The sequence below is a fragment of the Trichosurus vulpecula genome, chromosome 6 (genome assembly GCF_011100635.1).
Source record: "Trichosurus vulpecula isolate mTriVul1 chromosome 6, mTriVul1.pri, whole genome shotgun sequence".
Classification (NCBI taxonomy): domain Eukaryota; kingdom Metazoa; phylum Chordata; class Mammalia; order Diprotodontia; family Phalangeridae; genus Trichosurus; species Trichosurus vulpecula.
In genome coordinates this window covers 284,263,843-284,283,121 of record NC_050578.1, presented here as the reverse complement: position 1 = coordinate 284,283,121, position 19,279 = coordinate 284,263,843, and the positions used below count along the sequence as shown (strand labels likewise).

Sequence of the window (19,279 nt, the reverse complement as noted above, 5' to 3'; positions counted from 1 at the left end):
TGAATGTTCACCCTGGATATTTAACTATCAGCTCTCAGTATTAGCAGGGCATCGCAACCAACAGGTCCCCTCGTGAACTCACACCATGGCCAAGCTGGTCCCGCTGGGCTCCTCACAGTTCATTTGTTCTCTCTTGTAGCTGGACAGCTCCTAGGAGACCATGAGCCAGTTGGGATCTCTGAGCGGTGGCCCCAGATCGCCCAAGTGAGACGGGGCCCCAGGTGGATGGGGCACTCCTGGGGGAGGCGCCTGCCTGCCAGCCTTCTGGGGTGGGAGATGGGGGAGGGCAGAGGGCAGGAGCACAAGGGACAAAGGACTCAGCTCCTCAGCTCATCCCTGCATCCCTTCCTCCCTGTAGCGGCAGCATGGGGCACTCCGATGGGATGGCCAAGATGAGCGCTAAGGACCTGTACGGTGAGTGCCCTAGGGGGCCCTGCCTCGGCTGAGAGGAGGGGGGCGCTCTACTGAGGGGGCCCCCACCAGCCTGGAGATGAGAACGCTCTGAAGGGGGCCCTGAGAGGGGGATCATCTGAGTTGTTCCAGGGTGGCCGGGGCCGCCTCAGGAGCTGAGTCAGAGTGGCTGACCCTTTGTGAGGGATGTGGCTGAGGGCATCTGGGCCCTTCCATCTTAGAGTCTTTGATTGGGGAATAGTGGAGGGCAAGGAAAGGAGAGCTCGATTCTGAGTCCGAGGCCCTGAGTTCAAATGCTGGCTCTGCCCCAGACTACCCACGTGACCTCACACAAGACACCATTTGTCTGGGCCCAGCTTGGGATTGGACTCATTAGAGAAAGAGGGAGGAGAGAGGGAGGGAATGATCGTTTATAGAGCACCTACTGTGTGCCGGGCATTGGGCTAGTTGCTGGAGATGCAAAGAAAAGCCCTCGAGGACTCCCAATCTGGCAAGGTGGGAGGGAGCTGCTAATGGATGGAGGAAGATAGGGAAAGGCCTCCTGTAGAAGAGAGACTTCAGCTGGGCCCCGCTGTGGGGGCTGGGTCTGCTCTGTACGGGGCCTCCCTGGCCCCCCTGCAGGGGCTGGGTCTGCTCTGTACGGGGGCTCCCTGGCCCCCCTGCAGGGGCTGGGTCTGCTCTGTACGGGGGCTCCCTGGCCCCCCCTGCAGGGGCTGGGTCTGCTCTCCATGGGGGCTCCCTGGCCCCACTGCAGGGGCTGGGTCTGCTCTCCATGGGGGCTCCCTGGCCCCCCTGCAGGGGCTGGGTCTGCTCTGTACGGGGGCTCCCTGGCCCCCCTGCAGGGGCTGGGTCTGCTCTCCATGGGGGCTCCCTGGCCCCACTGCAGGGGCTGGGTCTGCTCTCCATGGGGGCTCCCTGGCCCCACTGCAGGGGCTGGGTCTGCTCTCCGGTGGGGGTTCCTAGACTGGCCATACCTGTGTGTCCTCAGCCAGGTAAGGGGAGATGCCTTTACTTATTCATGGGACTTTAACATTTATTCCCCTGGGGCTGCTCCCTCTTCCAGAATCAGTTGCAACCAGATCCCTAAGAGCATTGGTTCTGTTCCTGTCTGTTTGTAAAGGCCTCTTGGGGGGCAGGGAAGGGAGGTTTGATCCTGCCTTCTGTCCAGCTTGAGAGCCATCTGGAGAACTTGGGTGCAGGGGGCAGGCCTGTGTTCTGGGCCTCACCTGGAGCCCATTTGAAGGGACCCAAGGTCTTGCCCTTAGGAAGGCCCAGAGCCAAAGAGAGCTGGGTGGCAAAACAGGCATTGGTAGAAGGCCTTGAAGGGCAGGCTCAGAGGCTGGGGAGGGGGGTGGTTGGCACAGCCTCATGGTTCTTGGCCAAGAAATGGGGGAGGGGAAGCTGGAACTCCTTTGGGCTCTGGATATAATTATGGCACACATGCAAATAATATGAAAAGAGTCCACCTGGGCTCCCCGATGGCAGGGAGTTGGCATGGGGTCCTCAGGGCAGAGCAGGATCCTCCCCAGGGTCCCCAGACCCCCTTCCCAATCACATCTGAAAGATGGGCTCCTGCTTGCCACACCCCCCCCCCAGCTTTCGCTGACCACCATGCTCCCTGTCCTGACTCAGACCTGCAGCTCCTGCAGGGGTGGGGTGGGGGCAGGCTCCCCTCCACTGAGTCGGGTGACCCATCCAGGTGCTTCACATTCCTGGCTGCCACAAAGTCCTTCCTGGTGTGTAACCCCAACCACACCCTCTGCAGAGTGATAATGCCACTTGACTCAGCTCTGACCCTGAATTCCAAGGCTGACCAGGCTCCTCCCTCCAGCCCCCACTGGCAAAGGGCAGAGGCCCCATCCTGGTCCCACCCCCTGGCCTTGGGAACTATAGGAAACCTTGGACCTGCCTTTCTGCTCCCCCTGCCCCTCGCCCTGCAGCCACCTCAGTTCCCAGGCCTGAGGAGGGAAGCTCGGTCTGTCCCTGTCTCACCCTTGTGTTTCAGAGCAAAGGAAGAAATACTCCAACTCCAATGTCATCATGCACGAGACATCCCAGTATCACGTGCAGGTGAGGGGGCGCTTCCATCCTTGGAGCACCTGAGTCTGCACAGACCCTGAGGACCCCCCTTTCTAAGAATTTCCCCTCTGCCCCCCCCAACCCCAGCACAGAGAGAGAGACTTGGCCCCTTGACCCAAGGTCACTGGGGAAATAGAACCCAGATCTCCCCATCCCAAGACCTGGGAACAGAATATTCAACAGTTTGTCCCCCAGTGTCCCTGGGAGGAGCCTGGTAGACAGAACTCCCACAGTACCCAGCTCTGCTCTGGGTTCCCGGCCTCATCTCCAGACTTGGGGGAGCTCACCAAAGGAGTGGGGGTTACAAAGGAGCAGTGACCGAGCCCCAGGCCCAAGGCCAAGGTGTAGGCCCATTTAGGAAAGTGAAGCACCAAGGAGATTCAGAGACACAGAAGTTGGCTTCAGGGGAAACCACCCTGAAGGTGAAGGTCCTCTGCTAGCCTGCTGTCTCATGACCCGGCTCAGGAGCCAGGGGCACAGGGCCCAGTGATCCAACCAAGTGTTCAGGGCAGACAGTTAACCAGTAATTCAGGAGAGGGCTAACAAGCACCAGGAGCTCAAGCCTGAGCAGAGGCAACTTCCTGGTTGGGAGCTCAGCTTCCCTCTGCCCTTATGGGGCACAGGGGTCCTCAGCCTGTCCTCAATGGTGCCACCTTCCCCCACGGGTCTACCTGTGCTTCGGGGCTGTGGGAGGGCATGGGAGGCCGAAGCTGCTGGTCAGTGGGGACTCTCCCATTGGAAGGGGCTGGTCAGGGTCACTTTTGGGGTTTCCTGCTCAGACTGTGGGATTCTCTAGCTCTGGGCTGGATAGGCTGCACAGTCACAGTCAGGGTGGGCCAAGACAGACAAGTCCCTCTGCAGGGGCAGGACCAGGGCTTCCTATCAGCCAGCCCCCTTGAGATGGAGGCCCCTGAACTTTGGTCTCAGCAGATGGGCTCTAGACAGTAAAGGCCAGTCAGTGCCTGTGGGTATAAAGGTTCTCCATGGATTGCAGCCGGAAGGAAGAGAAGAGTCCCAGGCTCTGGGCTCCTGGTGCCCAGTGGCTTTCCTCTGCTGCAGGGGGTGGGAGTGGGGGGGCACATACAACCCCTAGAGCCTGGGCACCCACCCCATAGAGCTAGAGCTGAAGCCTATAGGCAGCCCAGGCTGTCTGAGGCAGAGAGACAGGACCAGGGATGGGGGCGAGGGGTGGGGCAGGCCCTGGCAGCAGCCCCAGCATCCTGGGGTGGGGGCACTGCCTGCTTTTAGACCTTTCCTTTACTCTGTCCTTCACTGTGGCCTATCCCCCCCCACTTGTCCAGACAGGCTGGGGAGGGTGCTGTGTTTGCCCCAGATCAGCCTCACTGCCTCCCACCCCTAGCACAAAGCTCCACTCCCCTCTGCAAGGGAGGCCTCCCAGAACAGTGGCCTCAGAATTGGGGTTCCATCGCTCCTCCTCTTTGTTCCTAAGCTCCTAGGAGGGGCGACCCCTGTAGATCTCAGGTTGATGTTGCTGAGGCAGGGCCTGGGACCTCCTCAGAGCAGGGGTCTGACTAATGCCCCTCCCCCCTGCCCTCAGCATTTGGCCACATTCATGATGGACAAGAGTGAGGCCATCGTCACGGTGGAGGATGCCATCCGAAAGCTGATCCAGCTGAGCTCCAAGGAGAAGATCTGGACCCAAGAGATGCTGCTACAAGTTAATGACTCATCCCTGAAGCTGCTGGACTGTGAGTCCCAGGTAAGGCCTGGGCAGGGCCTGAGGCCCCAAGGTGGGGGTTGGGGGAGGGACCTGGAAAGGGCCACTGGTGGGGGGGGGGCCCCAGGGCCTGGGGGCGGGGCGCAGCTTGAGCAGCTGGGAGGGGGGTGCAGGACCTGGGGCAGGGCACAGCTCAGGGCCACTGGGAGGGGGGCGCAGGGTCTAGGGGGGTACAGCTCGGGGCCACCAGGATGGGGGGTGCAGGGAGGGCCTCGGAGGGGGGCACAGCTTGGGCCCCTGAGAGGAGGGCGCAGGGTCTAGAGGGGTGCAGCTCGGGGCCACTGAGAGTGGGGCTCAAGGCCTGGGGGGCACAGGGTGGGGGGGGCACAGATCGGGCCACTGGACCTTGAGGCCCAGGTGGAGCCGCATGGGGAGAACAAGGAAGGATTTTGGACTGAGCCAAACAGGGCTTGAGCTTATGCCAGGTGCCACAGACCTGTTACACATGTAGTGGCCATATTCGTGAAGTGGTCTATTCTTGGACTTCACCTGTTAGGTCATTTACATATAGACTCGATTCTCATTTGCATAGTGCCCACCTGTGGCAAGCCGGCTCCTGGAATGAATGTAGGCATCAGCTCAGTCCTCCTTTGGAGGAAGGAGGGTCTGTGCCTGAGAAGGCGATGAGGGGGACCCGGACCTGAGGCGGGAAGGGTGGGGAGGGTGGGGAGGACACTGGGCCTGGGGGAGGGGCCTAAGGGAGGGTAAGAGCCTGTGGGGGCGGGGACTGGGCTCTGGGGGAGGGGCCTAAGGAAGGGTCAGGGAGGCCGGGTCCTGAAGCTGCGGGTCCTGTCTGCCCTCCCCCTCCCCTCCCCGGCAGGAGGAGCTGGAGCATTTCCCGCTGGCTACCGTGCAGCACTGCCAGACGGTTCTGAACCAGCTCCGCTATCCCTCCGTGCTGCTGCTGGTGTGCCAGGATTCGGAGCAGCACAAGCCTGACGTGCATTTCTTTTACTGCGACGAGGTGGAGGTGAGCCCCTGCCCCCAAAGCCCGGCGTCTGGCCCCTGCTGCCCAGGCCTCCTGGAGGGCTGCGCCCGCCTTGGAGGAGAGGGCCGAGAACACCCGAGGCGCACATAGCTGCGGGTGCGAGCACACTGCCACCACACCCACCATTCAAACCGCGTTGACTCACCCAACATTAACTCTGCCTAGCGCTGTGCTGGGCACAGAGATACAAGCACAAATCCAAATCCGTAAGGAGCGTCCGGTCTCGAGTCACTAGGTACACGCAAGTTACCTTCGCCTTGTAATCAGTGGATAGAGCGCTGGGGCTAGAGGCAAAAGCCCCGAGTTCAAATCCAGCCTTAGACATTTCCTAGCGGTGTGACCCTGGGCATAGCGCTTCACCTCTGCCCGCCTGTTTCCTTATTTGGAAAATGAGGATAATCCTAGCAGCTCCCTCCCAGAACGGTTGTGAGGCCCCAATGAGGCCTCGCGTGTAAAGCCTTGTAAGGTGCTGGATAAATGTTGGCCATGATACGGGCGAGCTATCCAGATGAGGAGCGAACGCTTTATCTGAGACTGAAGGAGAACTTAGCGTGAAGAACAGCCAGGGGGCCAAGGCGGGGCCCAGGGAAAGTAAAGCTTGGCAAGCCCAGCAGAATTTGAGGTTTAATCCTAGAGGGGACGGGAGGCCCCAGACTTGACCGAACAGGGAGGTGGCATGTTCGGACCTTGGCGGCCGGATGGAGTGGGGCGTGGAGCAGACCCGACAGAGGTGCCCAGGGACTGCACCAGGGCGGCGGCTGCGGAGGGAGTGGGGAGACTACTTGTTAAGGTTCCAAGTGATTGTGAGTGAGGACAGGGGTTCACTCGGGGGGGTCTGGGAGCATGTCGGTGCCCTGGACAGGAAAGGGAGAATTTGGAAGGGGGAGGAAAAATAGTTCTCTTCTAAGCCTGTTGAGGTTGAGATGCCAGTGGCAGCTGTTGGAGAGATCTGGTGATGTTGGGCTGGGGCTGAACATGGGAATCCTCAGATGGGAGATTTTGAGCTGGACAATGAGTCCAAACTTCTTGTCTTAGAAATGAGGAAACTGAGGCACAGAGCAGTTTCATGACTTGCCAATGGTCATTCAGAGTCAGAATTTGTACTCTAGGTTCCTGACTCCAGATCCAAACACACCATGTTGTGTGTCTGCCTAAAGAGGGTTCGAAGTCATTAAGTGGGAGAATAGAGAGCAAGCATGACCTGAAGGTCTGTCTGGTAGGGAGGAGGAGGATGAGGAACTGGAGAGCGCAGTGGTTTCCTTGAAACCAGAAGAGAAGAGATCTCCTCCAATAACCCACCCACAATCCAGAGTCCACACCAGGGGGCACAGGGGCACCTGTCCACACATGCCCACAGCTTAGACCCAGGCTCAGACCGGGCAGTGTCCTACACACACACTCACACATTCTCACAACATGCTCTCACACTCATACACATAAATTCACACACACTCACACAGATACATGCACATTCTCATACATACACTAATATTCAGACATTATCACATGCATATATTTATACACACATATACTCATAGTCACACATTCACACTCATTCATACACACACACATATTTACACACATGACACTCATACACAAAAGCTCCCATGAAGGTACACTATGCCTGCCTCCCTCCCTCCCCACCCTGACCTTAGCTCCCTGCTCTTCTCCCACCCCAGGCAGAGCTAGTGCATGAAGACATTGAGAGTGCCCTGGCAGACAGCAAACTGGGGAAGAAGATGCGGCCACAGACACTCAAGTGAGGAGGAGTCTGGGGGGCAAAAGAGGGACAGTTCCGGCCATGCCCAGAGCAGGGGGCCTAAGGATGGGGAGGGGGCATTGTGAGGGTTCAGAGGGTTCCTCACCTGCTCCAGGCATCATAGCCATGGAAGAGCAGGATTTCTGGCTCCTCCATTGTCCCCTCCCTGGCCGCCATGGACCTTCCCATTCCTGACTTGCATGGCTGTCCCCCAGGGGCCACCAGGAAAAGATCCGACAGCGCCAGTCCATCCTGCCACCACCGCAGGGCCCTGCCCCCATCCCCTTCCACCAAGATGCTGGGGGTCCCCCTCACAGCTCCAAGAATCGTGTGGCCCCTCCAGTGCCCCACAGCATGCCAGGTAGAGCTGAGATGGGTGTTGGGTGTTCTCCAGGGGCCCTGGTTCAGAGGCATCTGACCAAGAAGCACAATGCCCCCTCCCTGAATTAATCCACCTCCGTGCCCCATCCTCCAATCTGGTTCTGCCCTTCACCTCAGTGCCAGGCACAGACACACCTGCCACTCCCATATTAAAGAGGCTGCTAGGGTCCCAGCCCACAAGGAGTCCTGGCATTCCTGGGCCCTTCCTCCCTTGAGGGCCCATCTCATCCCCTCACAATGTTTGCTCAGAGTTGGCACCAGGTAGGGCAACAGGGCGTCCCAGGGAAAGTCCAAGGAGCTCTTCTCCCTTCCTCAGATTATGGACGAAGAGACTCTGGCTCTCAGGATGAGGAGCCCAGGGCTGTCTTGGCCCAGAAGATTGAGAAGGAGACGGTGAGTGTCAGACCCTGTGACTCAAGCCTTGAACTCCCCCCAGGAGGCAGCTGAGGGACAAGGGAGGGTACAGTGGGGAAAGGTGCAGGAGACATTCACACCCTTTTCCATGGGGGGGCAGAGGGGCAGCCTGGGGAGCTGTGCCAGGCTGAGAGGCCACTCTGGCCTCATGTGGTTTCCAGCAAATCCTCAACTGTGCCCTGGATGACATTGAGCTGTTTGTGGCCCGCCTGCAGAAGGCAGCAGAAGCCTTTCGGCAGCTCAACCTGAGGAAAAAGGGCAAGAAGAATAGAAAGAAGGGGCCAGCAGGTGTGTGGGGGGGAGCGACCCACCTGGGGGAGGGGGAGGGGGCCCACCTGAGGGGAGAGGGAGGGACCAAGGCAGGATCCTACCCAACGCCTCCTCACACCTACCCTCTTTCCAACCTCTCCCTAGAGGGAGTCCTGACCCTTAGGGCCAGGCCCCCCTCCGAGGCAGATTTTATCGACTGCTTCCAGAAAATGAAACTGGCCCTCAACCTCCTGGTAAGCACTGCCCAGCTCCCCTCAGTGGGACCCTGGGCTCCTGTCCCCCCCTGCCCTCTGCCTGTATCTGCTGCGTGAGTCTCTAGCACCCCGGCTATAGGAAGGAGATTCTCACCCTCCCCCCCCAGCCTCCAGGGTGGGCCTCCAGCACCCTGGCCAGCTCCTTCTCCGCCTGAGCCTCCTGCATGGCACCTGGTGTCTTGGCCACGGAAAGGAGATGCCCCCTTTCCGTCTGTGTCTCCTGAGAGAAGGTGCCCCCCATACCTCCTTTGGGCAGATCTCCTGGTGTGTTGGCCACAAAGCGGATATGACTCCCCGACCTCCCCTCTCTGTGTCTCCTAGATGAGCCTCATCACTCTGGCCACACCCCCTCCTCATTTCCTCTACCCAGAGAGAAGCACCCTATGCCCACTTCCCCTGCCTAGGTCTCTTAGAAAGGATTCTAGGATCCTGACTCCATGAAGGAAACCCAGTCCTACCTAGTCTCCCTTGTCCTATTTACAGGGAAAGAGAGATACCCCACCCCCGTTTTCTCCTGTGCCTGGGTCTCCTGATTGGGACCCTGGATGTCATGCCCCAACCCACCTCCCCTGCCTGGGACTCCTGAATGGGACCCCAATGTCCTGGCCACAAGGGGGAGATGCCATACCCCAACCTATCTCCCTTGCCTGGATCTCCTGATTGGGACCCTGGATGTCATGCCCCAACCTACCTCCCCTGCCTGGGACTCCTGAGTGGGACCCCAATGTTCTGGCCACAAGGGGGAGATGCCATACCCCATCCCTATGACTTCCTCTACTCTATCATTGAAAGTCTGAATTCTGGGGGGAAGGGGATGGTGTGTGGCTGGGATTGGGCTACCCACCCATCAGCGACCCTCCTTTGACCAGGCCAAGTTGAGAAAGCACATTCAGAATCCAAGTGCCGCTGAACTGGTCCACTTTCTCCTAGGACCCTTGGAGCTGGTAACTAACCATCCAGAGGGGTTGGCAGGGTGGAGGAGAAACAGGCCACCAACCAGGGATGGCTCTGCTTCAGGTGTCCCTAACAACAGGAGTAGGGGGGAGAGGTTCCTCTGTGGTCACAGGCCTTACGGCCTATCCACTCTCAGTAGATATGGGGGGTCCAGCTGTTCTTGGGCCAGAAGTGCCAGAAATGGCCCAGAGCTGCTCCTGATGTAGCCAGGTCTGGAGCACACTCACAGCCAAGGGAAGGAGAGTCAGCTTTGGTTGGGGTAGGGCTTCAAGCACCAGGCAGGGTAGGAGAAGGCAGGGGGATGAGAGCCTCCCAGCGCTCCCCTCCCCTGAGCACCTGGATCCTGCTGGTCCTAGATCATAAACAGCTGTGGTGGCCCTGACATTGCCCGCTCTGTGTCCAGCCCACTGCTGTCACGAGACACTGTGGACTTCCTGAAGGGCCACCTGATTCCCAAGGAGACTGCACTCTGGGAGTCACTGGGAGAGATGTGGACCCGCCCTCGGTAAGGCATCTGGCCAATGGACCTCCCCAGGCCCGCCTTCTCCTCCACACCGCCCTCCCAGGGCCTGCAATAGCAAACAAAAAAGAGGGCAGTGTGAGGTGGACCCCGATGGGCCCTGGGCAGAGGGCCTTAGGAGGGCAGGACTGGGGCAGGGGTGGGGCTGGCAGAGAGAGCTGGGACTGCCCTGCCCACTTTCCTACTGTGTCCCCCCAGAGCCGAGTGGCCTCGAGATGCCCACGTACCCCCCTACATCCCAAAGTTCCACAATGGCTGGGAGCCCCCGCTGGATGTGCTGCAGGGGGCCCCCTGGGAAGTGGAAGGTGGGCTGCTGCTGGACACTGAGGTCAGTCTGACCGCGACACCCGAGGCGGCTCTGCTGGACTGGATCCACCTGCAGGGATGGGGCTGGGGGAGGCGCCTGAGCCAGGCACAGAAGCCCCAAAGGTGCGTGCCCTCTGTCTGGTAACCGGCCTCTCCCTCCTCTCTCCCCATAGCTGAGCCCGGCCAACGGGTTCTCCTACCGCCATTCACTGAAGCAGAGCCCAGGCCCCGAGCCTGCACCCCCCGGAGACGGCTTCCCACCAGGGGGCTCCCCCAACACTGACAGGTACCCCCACCCACCACCAGCCCTGCCAAAGCCCAAACCAAGGCAACAGTCCTAGGATCGATGACATGGCCAAATGGAACCTGCAATAAGAGGACACAGCCACCAGGGGGCAGTAGCCTCCTTTGTTTCCCCAGCTGAACAAACATGCTCACTCAGTCTATAGATCTCCAGATGGATTCTCATTCCCAGAGAGTCAGCCCATTGTCCTTTCGGCACTTAGGGAAAGCCGGCTCTTAAACCACTAAATGCAATCCCCTCCCTCCCTGGGTCTAACGACGCCAGCCAAGGAGAGGGTTCTGCTTGGTACCTTCCTCACTGCTCCCCAGCTCCTAGGTCTAACTGGGTTCTCGGACCCAGACTTGGAGGGGCAGCAAGAGGGGCCCTTCTCCTGGGCCAGCCCAGCCACCCTGCCACTGCCAGCTGGGCCTCAGACTCTTGTCAGCACCCATTATGGTTTTCTTGCCATTAGGTCCCTGTGGCCACAGCTTCCTCTGCTGCTCCTTGGTTTTCTTTCTCTCCATCGTTAAAGGCAGCAACAGGAGGATCCCGTGCCTGGTTCTTTGTAGGCCTCTTCTCTAACGCTTCTGTGGAGTGGGCAGGTTCAGGGCCTCGGGGGCCCTTCTTGTAACTGAAGATGTTTCCTCAGGAAAGTGGTGACCCACCTAGAGCCAGGCAGATCACAGCTAGGATTTGAACCCAGGCCTCTAGAGCTGTCCCTCTTGCTACAATATTGTGACCCTCGTTGGAGCAGAGAAAGAGAAATTGCTGCCATGGGGCCAGTGGGGGCGGTGGGTGCTACACTCCAGCAGGAGACTGCCTGGCAATTGGTGAGAGGCACAGGGAGGGGGGTCTTCACAAAGAGCTTTGGAATCCACAGAACTGCCCCAAGTCAAACAGATGGGGGGTGGGCAGGGGTGACTCAGGGGACCCTGGGCTCCCTCCCAAATCCAGGTTTAAGTTTTGCAATCAGAAAGGGCTGACTCCCCCTGCCCCCCCCCAAAAAAGGACCAGTTGTGAGGCTAGCTGGGTGGGGTTTGAACTTCTAGACAATGCTTTTCTGAAGGCTGTTGCTACTAGCAACCGCTAGGCTAGCCTTCACAAACTGCTTCTGGAGCTGGCAACCTTGGTGGTGAAAGCGTTCCCTTGACCTGCCTTCTTTCTTTAATTGATGCATTGGTTTTATGACACCAAAACAAACAGACCGACAAAGGGAAGCAATAGAAGCCCTGAGTCATAAACAGAAGTTGAGAGCCAGTGAATGGGAAGGCCTGGGAGGCAGGCAGCTGTGCTCAGGGTTTGTCTACTGCTTCATAAACAGGACAGGCACCGCTCAGGGCGTGGCACCTGGCTGTCTTCCTCTGTCAGGGGCCATATTGGGCTTCCTGCTTGGCTCTCTTCACCTTGCATCAGCCACTTGAGTCTTCCTGTTTCTCTGCTGGCTTCATCTCCATTGTTCCTTATGGGGCAGAGTGCCCACCTTCTGTTCTGCTCCTCCCCGTTCACTCAGCATAGGGCCCTTTTTTCTCTTACGATAGGCCTGCCAGGAGCATTTTTGTGCAGGTGGATCTCTTCCTCCTGCTGATAGACTTCTTAGGGTGTATGCTCAATAGTGGGATTGAAACTGGTTTCTTAAACCTACCTTTCTTCCAGAATAAAACTATATTTAAAAAACCCCAGAAATGATCGAACTTTTCATGACCAGAGATTTCTATTGAGCTCAGTTCATTTGAGCTGGATTCAAAACCCTCATTAGATTAGGTGCCCTTTGGTTCCATGATGAGAACTGGTAGAATAAATGGACCATGTGGTACAGAAGCAGGCTCTGAGTCCATGCTGATCTATCTCAGGCTTTAGGGCCTCTCTCAGTAGATGCCATGGATCCATCTGAGTCTTCCCTCGAATTCTGTCTAAAAGGGCCTACAGCCCCAGGAAAGTGCTCAGGCTGCTGAAACATCTTCTATGAGGCAGATTTGATTTAACCAGACAGCAAAAAGAAAAGAGTCATATTCAAGTCTATAAATATTCGGGAAATGTATGTAGCCTTAAGGGCCAGGTATAAAGTCCATATACTAAGAGCTTCCTTCATGTGACAAAGAATTCAGGGTTGCTACAGAATCAGCCTATTGTCTGGTAGGTCTCACTTCCCTGGGAACCTTACACAGTCCACACAACTCATAGTACCAGTGAAGGGACAGGTCCAGGTCACAGTTCCCTGCTGTGCCAATCTGTCCCCTTTGCAGCTTCATGGGAGGACATCATGGCCTTCTCTTGTGTCTTTGTTTCTCCTGATGGCTCTTGGTGACTCCAGGAGGAGGGGAGGCCCCAACACAGGGGAAGAGGACACCTCAGGGTCTAATATATTCTGTCCCAGACAGTGACCCCATGGCCTCCCAGCTTCTAGTGACTGCAGGAGAAGGGGAGCCCTGGGAGAATTCCCTGGGCCATTTAGTAATTTCTCGCATACAGAACCTGGAGATTCCAGCTTTTTCCTCTGCAGGTCAGATGGGTGGGATGCTTGTGGCTTCCTGTCGCTGCTTCCTGGGTCCTCTATGGTGAAGGGGGGTTGTCTACAAATATGTCTGGGGCTTTGTGGGTCTCTGTTCCCTCTTGGTCCAAGCTATGCCCAGGGCGCTGATGGGAAGAGGTAAGTGGCCCAGACTCTCCTAGCTCTCTGGCTGCTTCAGTCAGTGCCTCCTCCCCGCCTGCCTCCTGCCTTCTGTCTGCTCAGGATCCCCTCCCAGGAGGCCCAGCGAGGCTGACCCACTTTGCGCTCCTACCCTCTCCCTAGCAGCCCCATTGCTGCATTCGTTGCCTCTTTTCTGCTGGCCTGCCCCATAGGCCAGGAGGGAGGAGACCCCCTGACCAGCCCCTTGCCATTCTCTGCACAGGAGAGGTGAGCCGTCAGCCATGGCCAAATTCGCCAAAATCCGTTATGACTTCACAGCGCGTAATGCCAATGAGCTGTCTGTACTGAAGGACGAGGTTCTGGAGGTAAGAGGGTCCACTAAGCCCTTCCTGCTCTACCTTCCTGGGCCTTGGACTGGGGCTGGGGGTGGAGGACAGGCTGCCATTGCCCAGGGCCTCAGGGTGAGAGGCTAGGAGGAGCTGTAGCCCAGGCCTGGCCTGGAACCTGTATCTGCTATTGGCAGGAGGGGGAAGACAGAAAAACTTGTCCCCAGTGTCCTGGCAACCGTGGAAAGAGGGAATGGAAACAGCCAGTGTTGGAGAATTTGCTCCCCTTCCGCCTCCCACTGCCCTCGAGGGCTTGGCTGGGCTCTGTACCCTACCCTCCTGGGGCAGGTACCCACAAGCAAAGCCCCGTCTCTGTGCTGAGATGTTTGGGGAGCCCTCCGGGGCCTGTCTGACTGACCAGAAGTCCCAGAGACAGAGCCCTCAGACTCCTTCTGTGCCCCACTAGCCATGGCGGTGAGGGGGAGGGGAGAGAGCCTAGTCTCCAGAAGACAAAGAGCCGGGCTCAGCCTGGAGCTCCGCTGTGCCAGACACAGCCAGCCCAGCATGACTGCCAAGGGTTGGGGGTGGGGGGGCGGGGAGGAGAAGCAAGGGAGGAATGGCGCAACAAGATGCTGAGCTGGCACTCTCCTCCTGAGGCTAGTCACCCCCCTCCCAGAATCCTCTGGGCTCCCCTGTGGCCCAAATCCAGGTCCTCTGCTCTGGGCTTGGTAAATAGAATGGAATAGGTGTGGGGGGAGGGCACAAGGGGTGTTGACATGCCACGGAAAAAGCCACAGCGAGCCCAGCCTGGCTTAGCAGGCAGGGGGCACAAATGGTGTGGCCAGAGGCTGGGAGGGGGCAGGCTCCGCTTTGGGTGAGGGTGGGCTAGATTGCCTGGGAGCCTCCTGTGGCCAAACTTTTCGAGTTCCCACTACACCTTATGGATGTGGGGGTGGGAACAGGGCAGTGCCCAGCAAGCAGAGATCCCTGCAGACTGGCTAAATGCTCTGCAGAGCAGGGGACAGCAGATCCAGCTGGCAGTCAGTTGACCTGGGTTCTAGGTCACTACTACCTTGCTTGTGGCCTAAGGCAAGTTCTCTTTCCTGTCTGGGCCTAAGCTTCTTCATCTGTAAAGCACAAGGTGATCTCTAAGGCCATTTCCTGCCCTGACAGCCTGGTCCTAGGAAGGGGGACCCTTCAGCCCAGTCTAGCCCCAGCTAGTCAGCTGGTGGCAATGGGAGGCTAGGCTTTACGAGGTCAGTAGCCTGTCTGGGCTGATGGGCGATGACCTGAAGATGACCCTGTACTGTCCTCCCAGGTGCTGGAAGACAATAAGCAGTGGTGGAAGCTCAGGAACCGCAGTGGGCAGGCTGGCTACGTCCCTTTCAACATCTTGGATGTCATCCGGCTGGAAGATGTATACCCGTTAAGTGAGCAGGTGTGGAGCTAGGAGACCTAGTCCAAGCCCTTTCCAACATGCTGATTAAGCACCTACTGGGTCCCTCTGAGGCCTGTGAAGGAGCCTCTGCTCTTCCTAAGCTCCCATCCTACCAGGGGGCAGGGAGCACAGGGGTGGGAGGTAGGCACCCAGGGAAGTTCATCCAAAGACCAGTGAGGAAGAAAAGGCCAACTCCTGGAGGAGGGTCACTCGACTGATAGATCAGGGGATGCTGCAGATGTTTTCCCTAGACTTCAGTAAAGCATTTCATAGAGTTTCTCATACTGTTCTCAATTTCATTTTAATTTCTTTCTTCTGTTCCTCCTATTCCACAATTTAAAAAGCCAAACTAACCCCCTGGCAAGCCATGTGTGGAGTTAAGCCAAGTCAATCTCTACCCTATTGGCCATGCCCCCAAATGTGCCCTCCCACTGTTGGAGGACCAGCTGGAGAGGTGTGGGCGTCAGAGTCCCCATGCCAGCCTAGAGGGATGCCTCTAGTGGTGATGGGAGGCCTCTGCCCTAGGCCTGTCAGGTATGTGGCCAAGGGCACACTGGGCACTTCCACCAAAGCTACAAACCCTCTCTCCTCCAGCAGGCCTTGAAAAACTCCCCTGTGTGTGACAAAACAAGGCAGGCACCACCCTCAAGGGGCCGACATTTGAGGTGGGGGGGCAGAGATCTAACAGGAAAGACAGTTTGTTGGCATTTGGACCAGAGTCGCTGGGAAAGGCATCGTGATGGAGGATCACCAGGAAGGGTGGGGTGGGGGCAGGAGACAGCCACGCCATTCACTGAGAGCATAGGAATGCCACTCTGATTATCAGTCCCTGGCAAAGCAGGATCACAGAGCAGTCTGCCTGGAGGGCCTGGCGAGGCTCATGGAGCCCTAGGTCACCCCTGCCCCACCACTCTCTCCAGATGCCCAGAATTTGGCAGGAGTGGGTTGGCCCTGTTCCAGTCCAAAGGACTGAAACCAAAAATCCCAAACCCATTGGGGGTCTGCCTTCTCTCCCCCTTCCAGGACAATCAGAAATACCGAGGAGACGTGAGTCCCCGAGGCCCAGGCCCCACCAGCCCCTTCCACAAGCTGCCTCCCAGCTATACAGGGGACAAGGAAGCCAAAGAGCGTGAGTCACTGAAATCCTGGCCCCCAGAGGGACAAGGGAAGAGGGAGGAGGGAGGAAGGAGGAGGAAGGAGGGATGGCTGGGCCTGAGACATGACCTCTTCTCTCTGGGCTCCACTTTCCTCCTCTGAGAAATAAGGACCATGCTGACATTTAGAATGAGAGGAATGAGGAGGAATTTGTTCACCTGGGGTGGGGAAAGGGTTACAGGATCCCATCCCCTCCACAGATGGGGACTAGGCTAGTCAGGGAGGCTTCAGCTGCCCACAGAGAGAGGGCACTTCAGGCTCTTGGGGAAACTGAGTCTGAGCTGCTGGAGGGAAGGCATATTTCCTGCTAGGAGACAGAGCCCTCTGGGGTAGCACATTCCCACCTACCCCAAGATTGCTCAGGCTCTTTCCCTCTCTCTCGGTGATGCCATACCCCCCAACCCTAGGGTAGGAGTGAGCCTGGCAGAGGATAGGAAGGCTTCCCCAGAGAGAGAACATGCCCCCAGGTGGGTGCCTCAGGAGCTTTCCACACTCAGGCTCCACTCCCAGGCAGGACTGAGCCTCTGAACATGCAACTCTTGGCCCGACAGTTCCCCTGGAGGGGGCATGGAGGGCAGTGGGGTCGGGGTCAAGCCAGTGTGAGGCCACAGGGTGTCCTGGGTCCCCCTCCCCAACCCAGCGGGCCAGAGAGGGGCATAGCCAGGAGCTGGCAGGGGCACAGCCAGCCACCACGTGGCCTCTGCGGCTTCTTGCAGAACTCATCCACCACATGGATGAGCTTAATCATGAACTCATCAAAAAGATGGCCAACCCCAAAGGGCAGCCTCCCCCAAGGAACTTCCGCGTGGAGAGGAGCAAGACTGTGACGGCTCCACTGACCTACAGCTCCAGTGCCCAGGAGGTCAGGATGTGGCTGGAAGCCAAGGCCTTCAGCCCAGGGTGAGTCCTAGAGGCTGGCAGGGTGTGGGAGTGGGGCTGTGGAGCCTTGAATACCAGGCTGAGGAGCCTTAGGGAGCCAAGTCAAACTGAGGGTCACCAGGCCCACTGCCCCACTGCCATCTTCACCCTGTGCCCCTTCCTCCCAGGATTGTCGAGCACCTGGGCATCCTGACAGGCGCCCAGCTCTTCTCCCTTAACAAGGAGGAGCTGAAGAAAGTGTGTGGGGATGAGGGCGCCCGAGTCTACAGCCAGCTGACGGTGCAGAAGGGCCTCCTGGAGGTCAGACCCCCACCTCTCTCTCAGCCTTCCCCTCCCTCTCCGGCCCCCTCCTTCTCTGTCTCCTTCTCTGCCTTCTTCTCCTCCTCCCTCCCCTCCCCCTCCTCCTCCTTCTCCTCCTCTTCCTCCTCCCCCTCCTCCTCCTCCTTTTCCCCTCCTAAGTCTCTGGTCTAACTGAAACCCCACCCTGCATTTGTTTCTACTTCAGAAAAACCAGGGTGGGTCTGAGTTGGAGGAGCTTCTGCTAAGGTTCCAGAAGAAGACCATGGAGGAGGGCCAGAGCTAGGCCTTTGTCTGGGCTGGGAAGGAAAGGGGGCTCCCTGGCCCAGCACCATTGTCCTGGGGGCTTGCCTCAGTATTGTGTGAAGTATTATTTCATTTCCCTACGGTTTCATGGGGATACTGGGTGTGCATTTAGGCCTGGCCGCCTATCCCCCTGCCCCACCCCAGCCTGCTCCACCTGCCCTGCTCTTCCCCCTCCCTTCACTGCATACTTCTTTGGAGCCCCCAGAGGCAGAACACCCTCACTCTCATGCCCTGGACATCTCCAGCTGTTTCTGGGCTGCCCACCCAGAAGGGCTGACCTGGCCCCCAGATAGCCCCCAGAGCCATCGATGAGACTTTGGTCAGAGACCCTTTGCCCCACTCCTCTCTCTGATAGGCCTCCTGGCTCTCTGCACATAAACACTGCACGTATACTGCTGTGTATCACTGGTGGTCACATGTGGTCCATCAGAGAGGAGGCTCTCTGAGAGATTCAGAGGCATCTCAGAGCATAATTTCCCCCCACCCCCAACTCAGGTCCACTGGGCAGCTGCTTCCATATCAAGGAAGAGGCTGTCCTCGTCCTTCACTCTAGTCTGGCCCCTCAGGTCTCCATGGGATGTGTCAGTAATGGCCCCCAACTCTATCCCGGACCAGACCCTGAATATTCAGTGCCCCTCTACTTGGGAGCCAGCCAGGAGGTGTGGGCCACCTCCTCAGCCCAGCCAACCTCTTATCTGGCTGCCATGCCCTGAAGAGAAGGGGGTGGCACGGTGTGGTAGAACCTGGGTCCCTACCCTCACTCATTTTGGCTGCCTGGGTACCGTCCTCAAGGTGAGGAGCTAGGACGGGGAGACCTGTGAGGTGTCTGGTATGCTCCTCCCCTCCCTGCCAGGCTCTTCCTGAACAGTGGGGAAAGGGGGGGGATACTCAACCCAGAAACTACCCCCCACCAGCCTCTTCCTGGTCTAAAAGTTCCTGGTTGTAGCTGAGTCCCACTCCTGCTGCCCCCAGCCTTGTGGGGCTCTGGGAAGGCCAGGGCCCCCTCCATGCTCACCCATTGGCCTTGGGGTGAGGTCAGTGCCCACAAGGGCTGGCTCTGGGCCAGCCACAGGGAGGGCCGGGCTCAGCAGGAGACTCGAGCAGCAAAGGCTGGCTGCCAGAGTTGTGGAGTGGTGGTGGTGGGGACACCCTGCCTCATCAGTCCTGACGCGTTAGTCTGTCATGAGCTCCTGACTCCATCCCCCCATCTGGAGCCCAGGGACCAGCTGGAAAAATGTCCACGGAGCTGCCTCTCCCTGGAAGCTCTGGCTCAGACAGCCTGGAAGAGGACCCATCATAACCCACATCCTGTCCTACCATCTCCTGGCCAGAGATCCCAGGGCCCCAACCCATGGAAGAGTCATTAAAAACCGCTCATTTACCAACCAGCCACTGGCTCTCTGTATGCCCTGGGGGAGCCCCCAAGCTGCTGCCCCAGCCCCCTTCCCCTGACTACCAGAACCCATGGACCCGAGTTCTGCTCCAGTACCACCAGAGCAAGGCCTGTCCTCTCCTGAGCCTCCATAAGAGAGTTCACCTGGGTGACCTCAGGGGTGCCCCCCAGTTCTGTGACTGTCAGTTTGTATCTGTGTCTGGGCTGGGCTGGAGGATGGCCTGGCAGGAAACCCACACCAGGGCCAGAGAAAGGTCTGGAGGCAGCCGCTGCACTCTGCCATCAGGCCCCACCTGGAGAACTGAGCAGCAGTGACCTTGCCCCTCATTCCGTGTCTAACCCTTCCTGGCTGGCACCTTCTCTGTGCTTCTGCTGAAGACAAAAGGAGGGGCAGCCGAGGGGAGGGCAGCACTGTGGTGGCAGAAGGAGGGGCAGGGGGCACTCAGTGAGCAGCTGCTTCCTCCAGGCTCAGGCTTGTGGGGGATGTTGTTTCTGAGGG

At 58.3% G+C, this 19,279-nt stretch overlaps 1 protein-coding gene across 1 annotated transcript; it reads left to right on the top strand.

Moving 5' to 3' along the window:
- Positions 1–137: 137 nt before the first annotated feature.
- Positions 138–18,775, top strand: EPS8L2 (EPS8 like 2). The gene is made up of 20 exons (XM_036763114.1): positions 138–204; positions 359–414; positions 2,417–2,481; positions 4,049–4,210; positions 5,049–5,198; positions 6,896–6,975; positions 7,191–7,336; positions 7,673–7,749; positions 7,932–8,058; positions 8,185–8,273; positions 9,164–9,238; positions 9,605–9,753; positions 9,967–10,096; positions 10,248–10,360; positions 13,249–13,351; positions 14,631–14,750; positions 15,774–15,879; positions 16,622–16,805; positions 16,952–17,084; positions 17,290–18,775. The coding sequence occupies exons 1-20, from the start codon at positions 161–163 to the stop codon at positions 17,365–17,367; spliced, it is 2,187 nt and encodes a 728-aa protein (XP_036619009.1). The 5' UTR covers positions 138–160; the 3' UTR covers positions 17,368–18,775.
- The last annotated feature ends 504 nt before the right edge of the window (positions 18,776–19,279 follow it).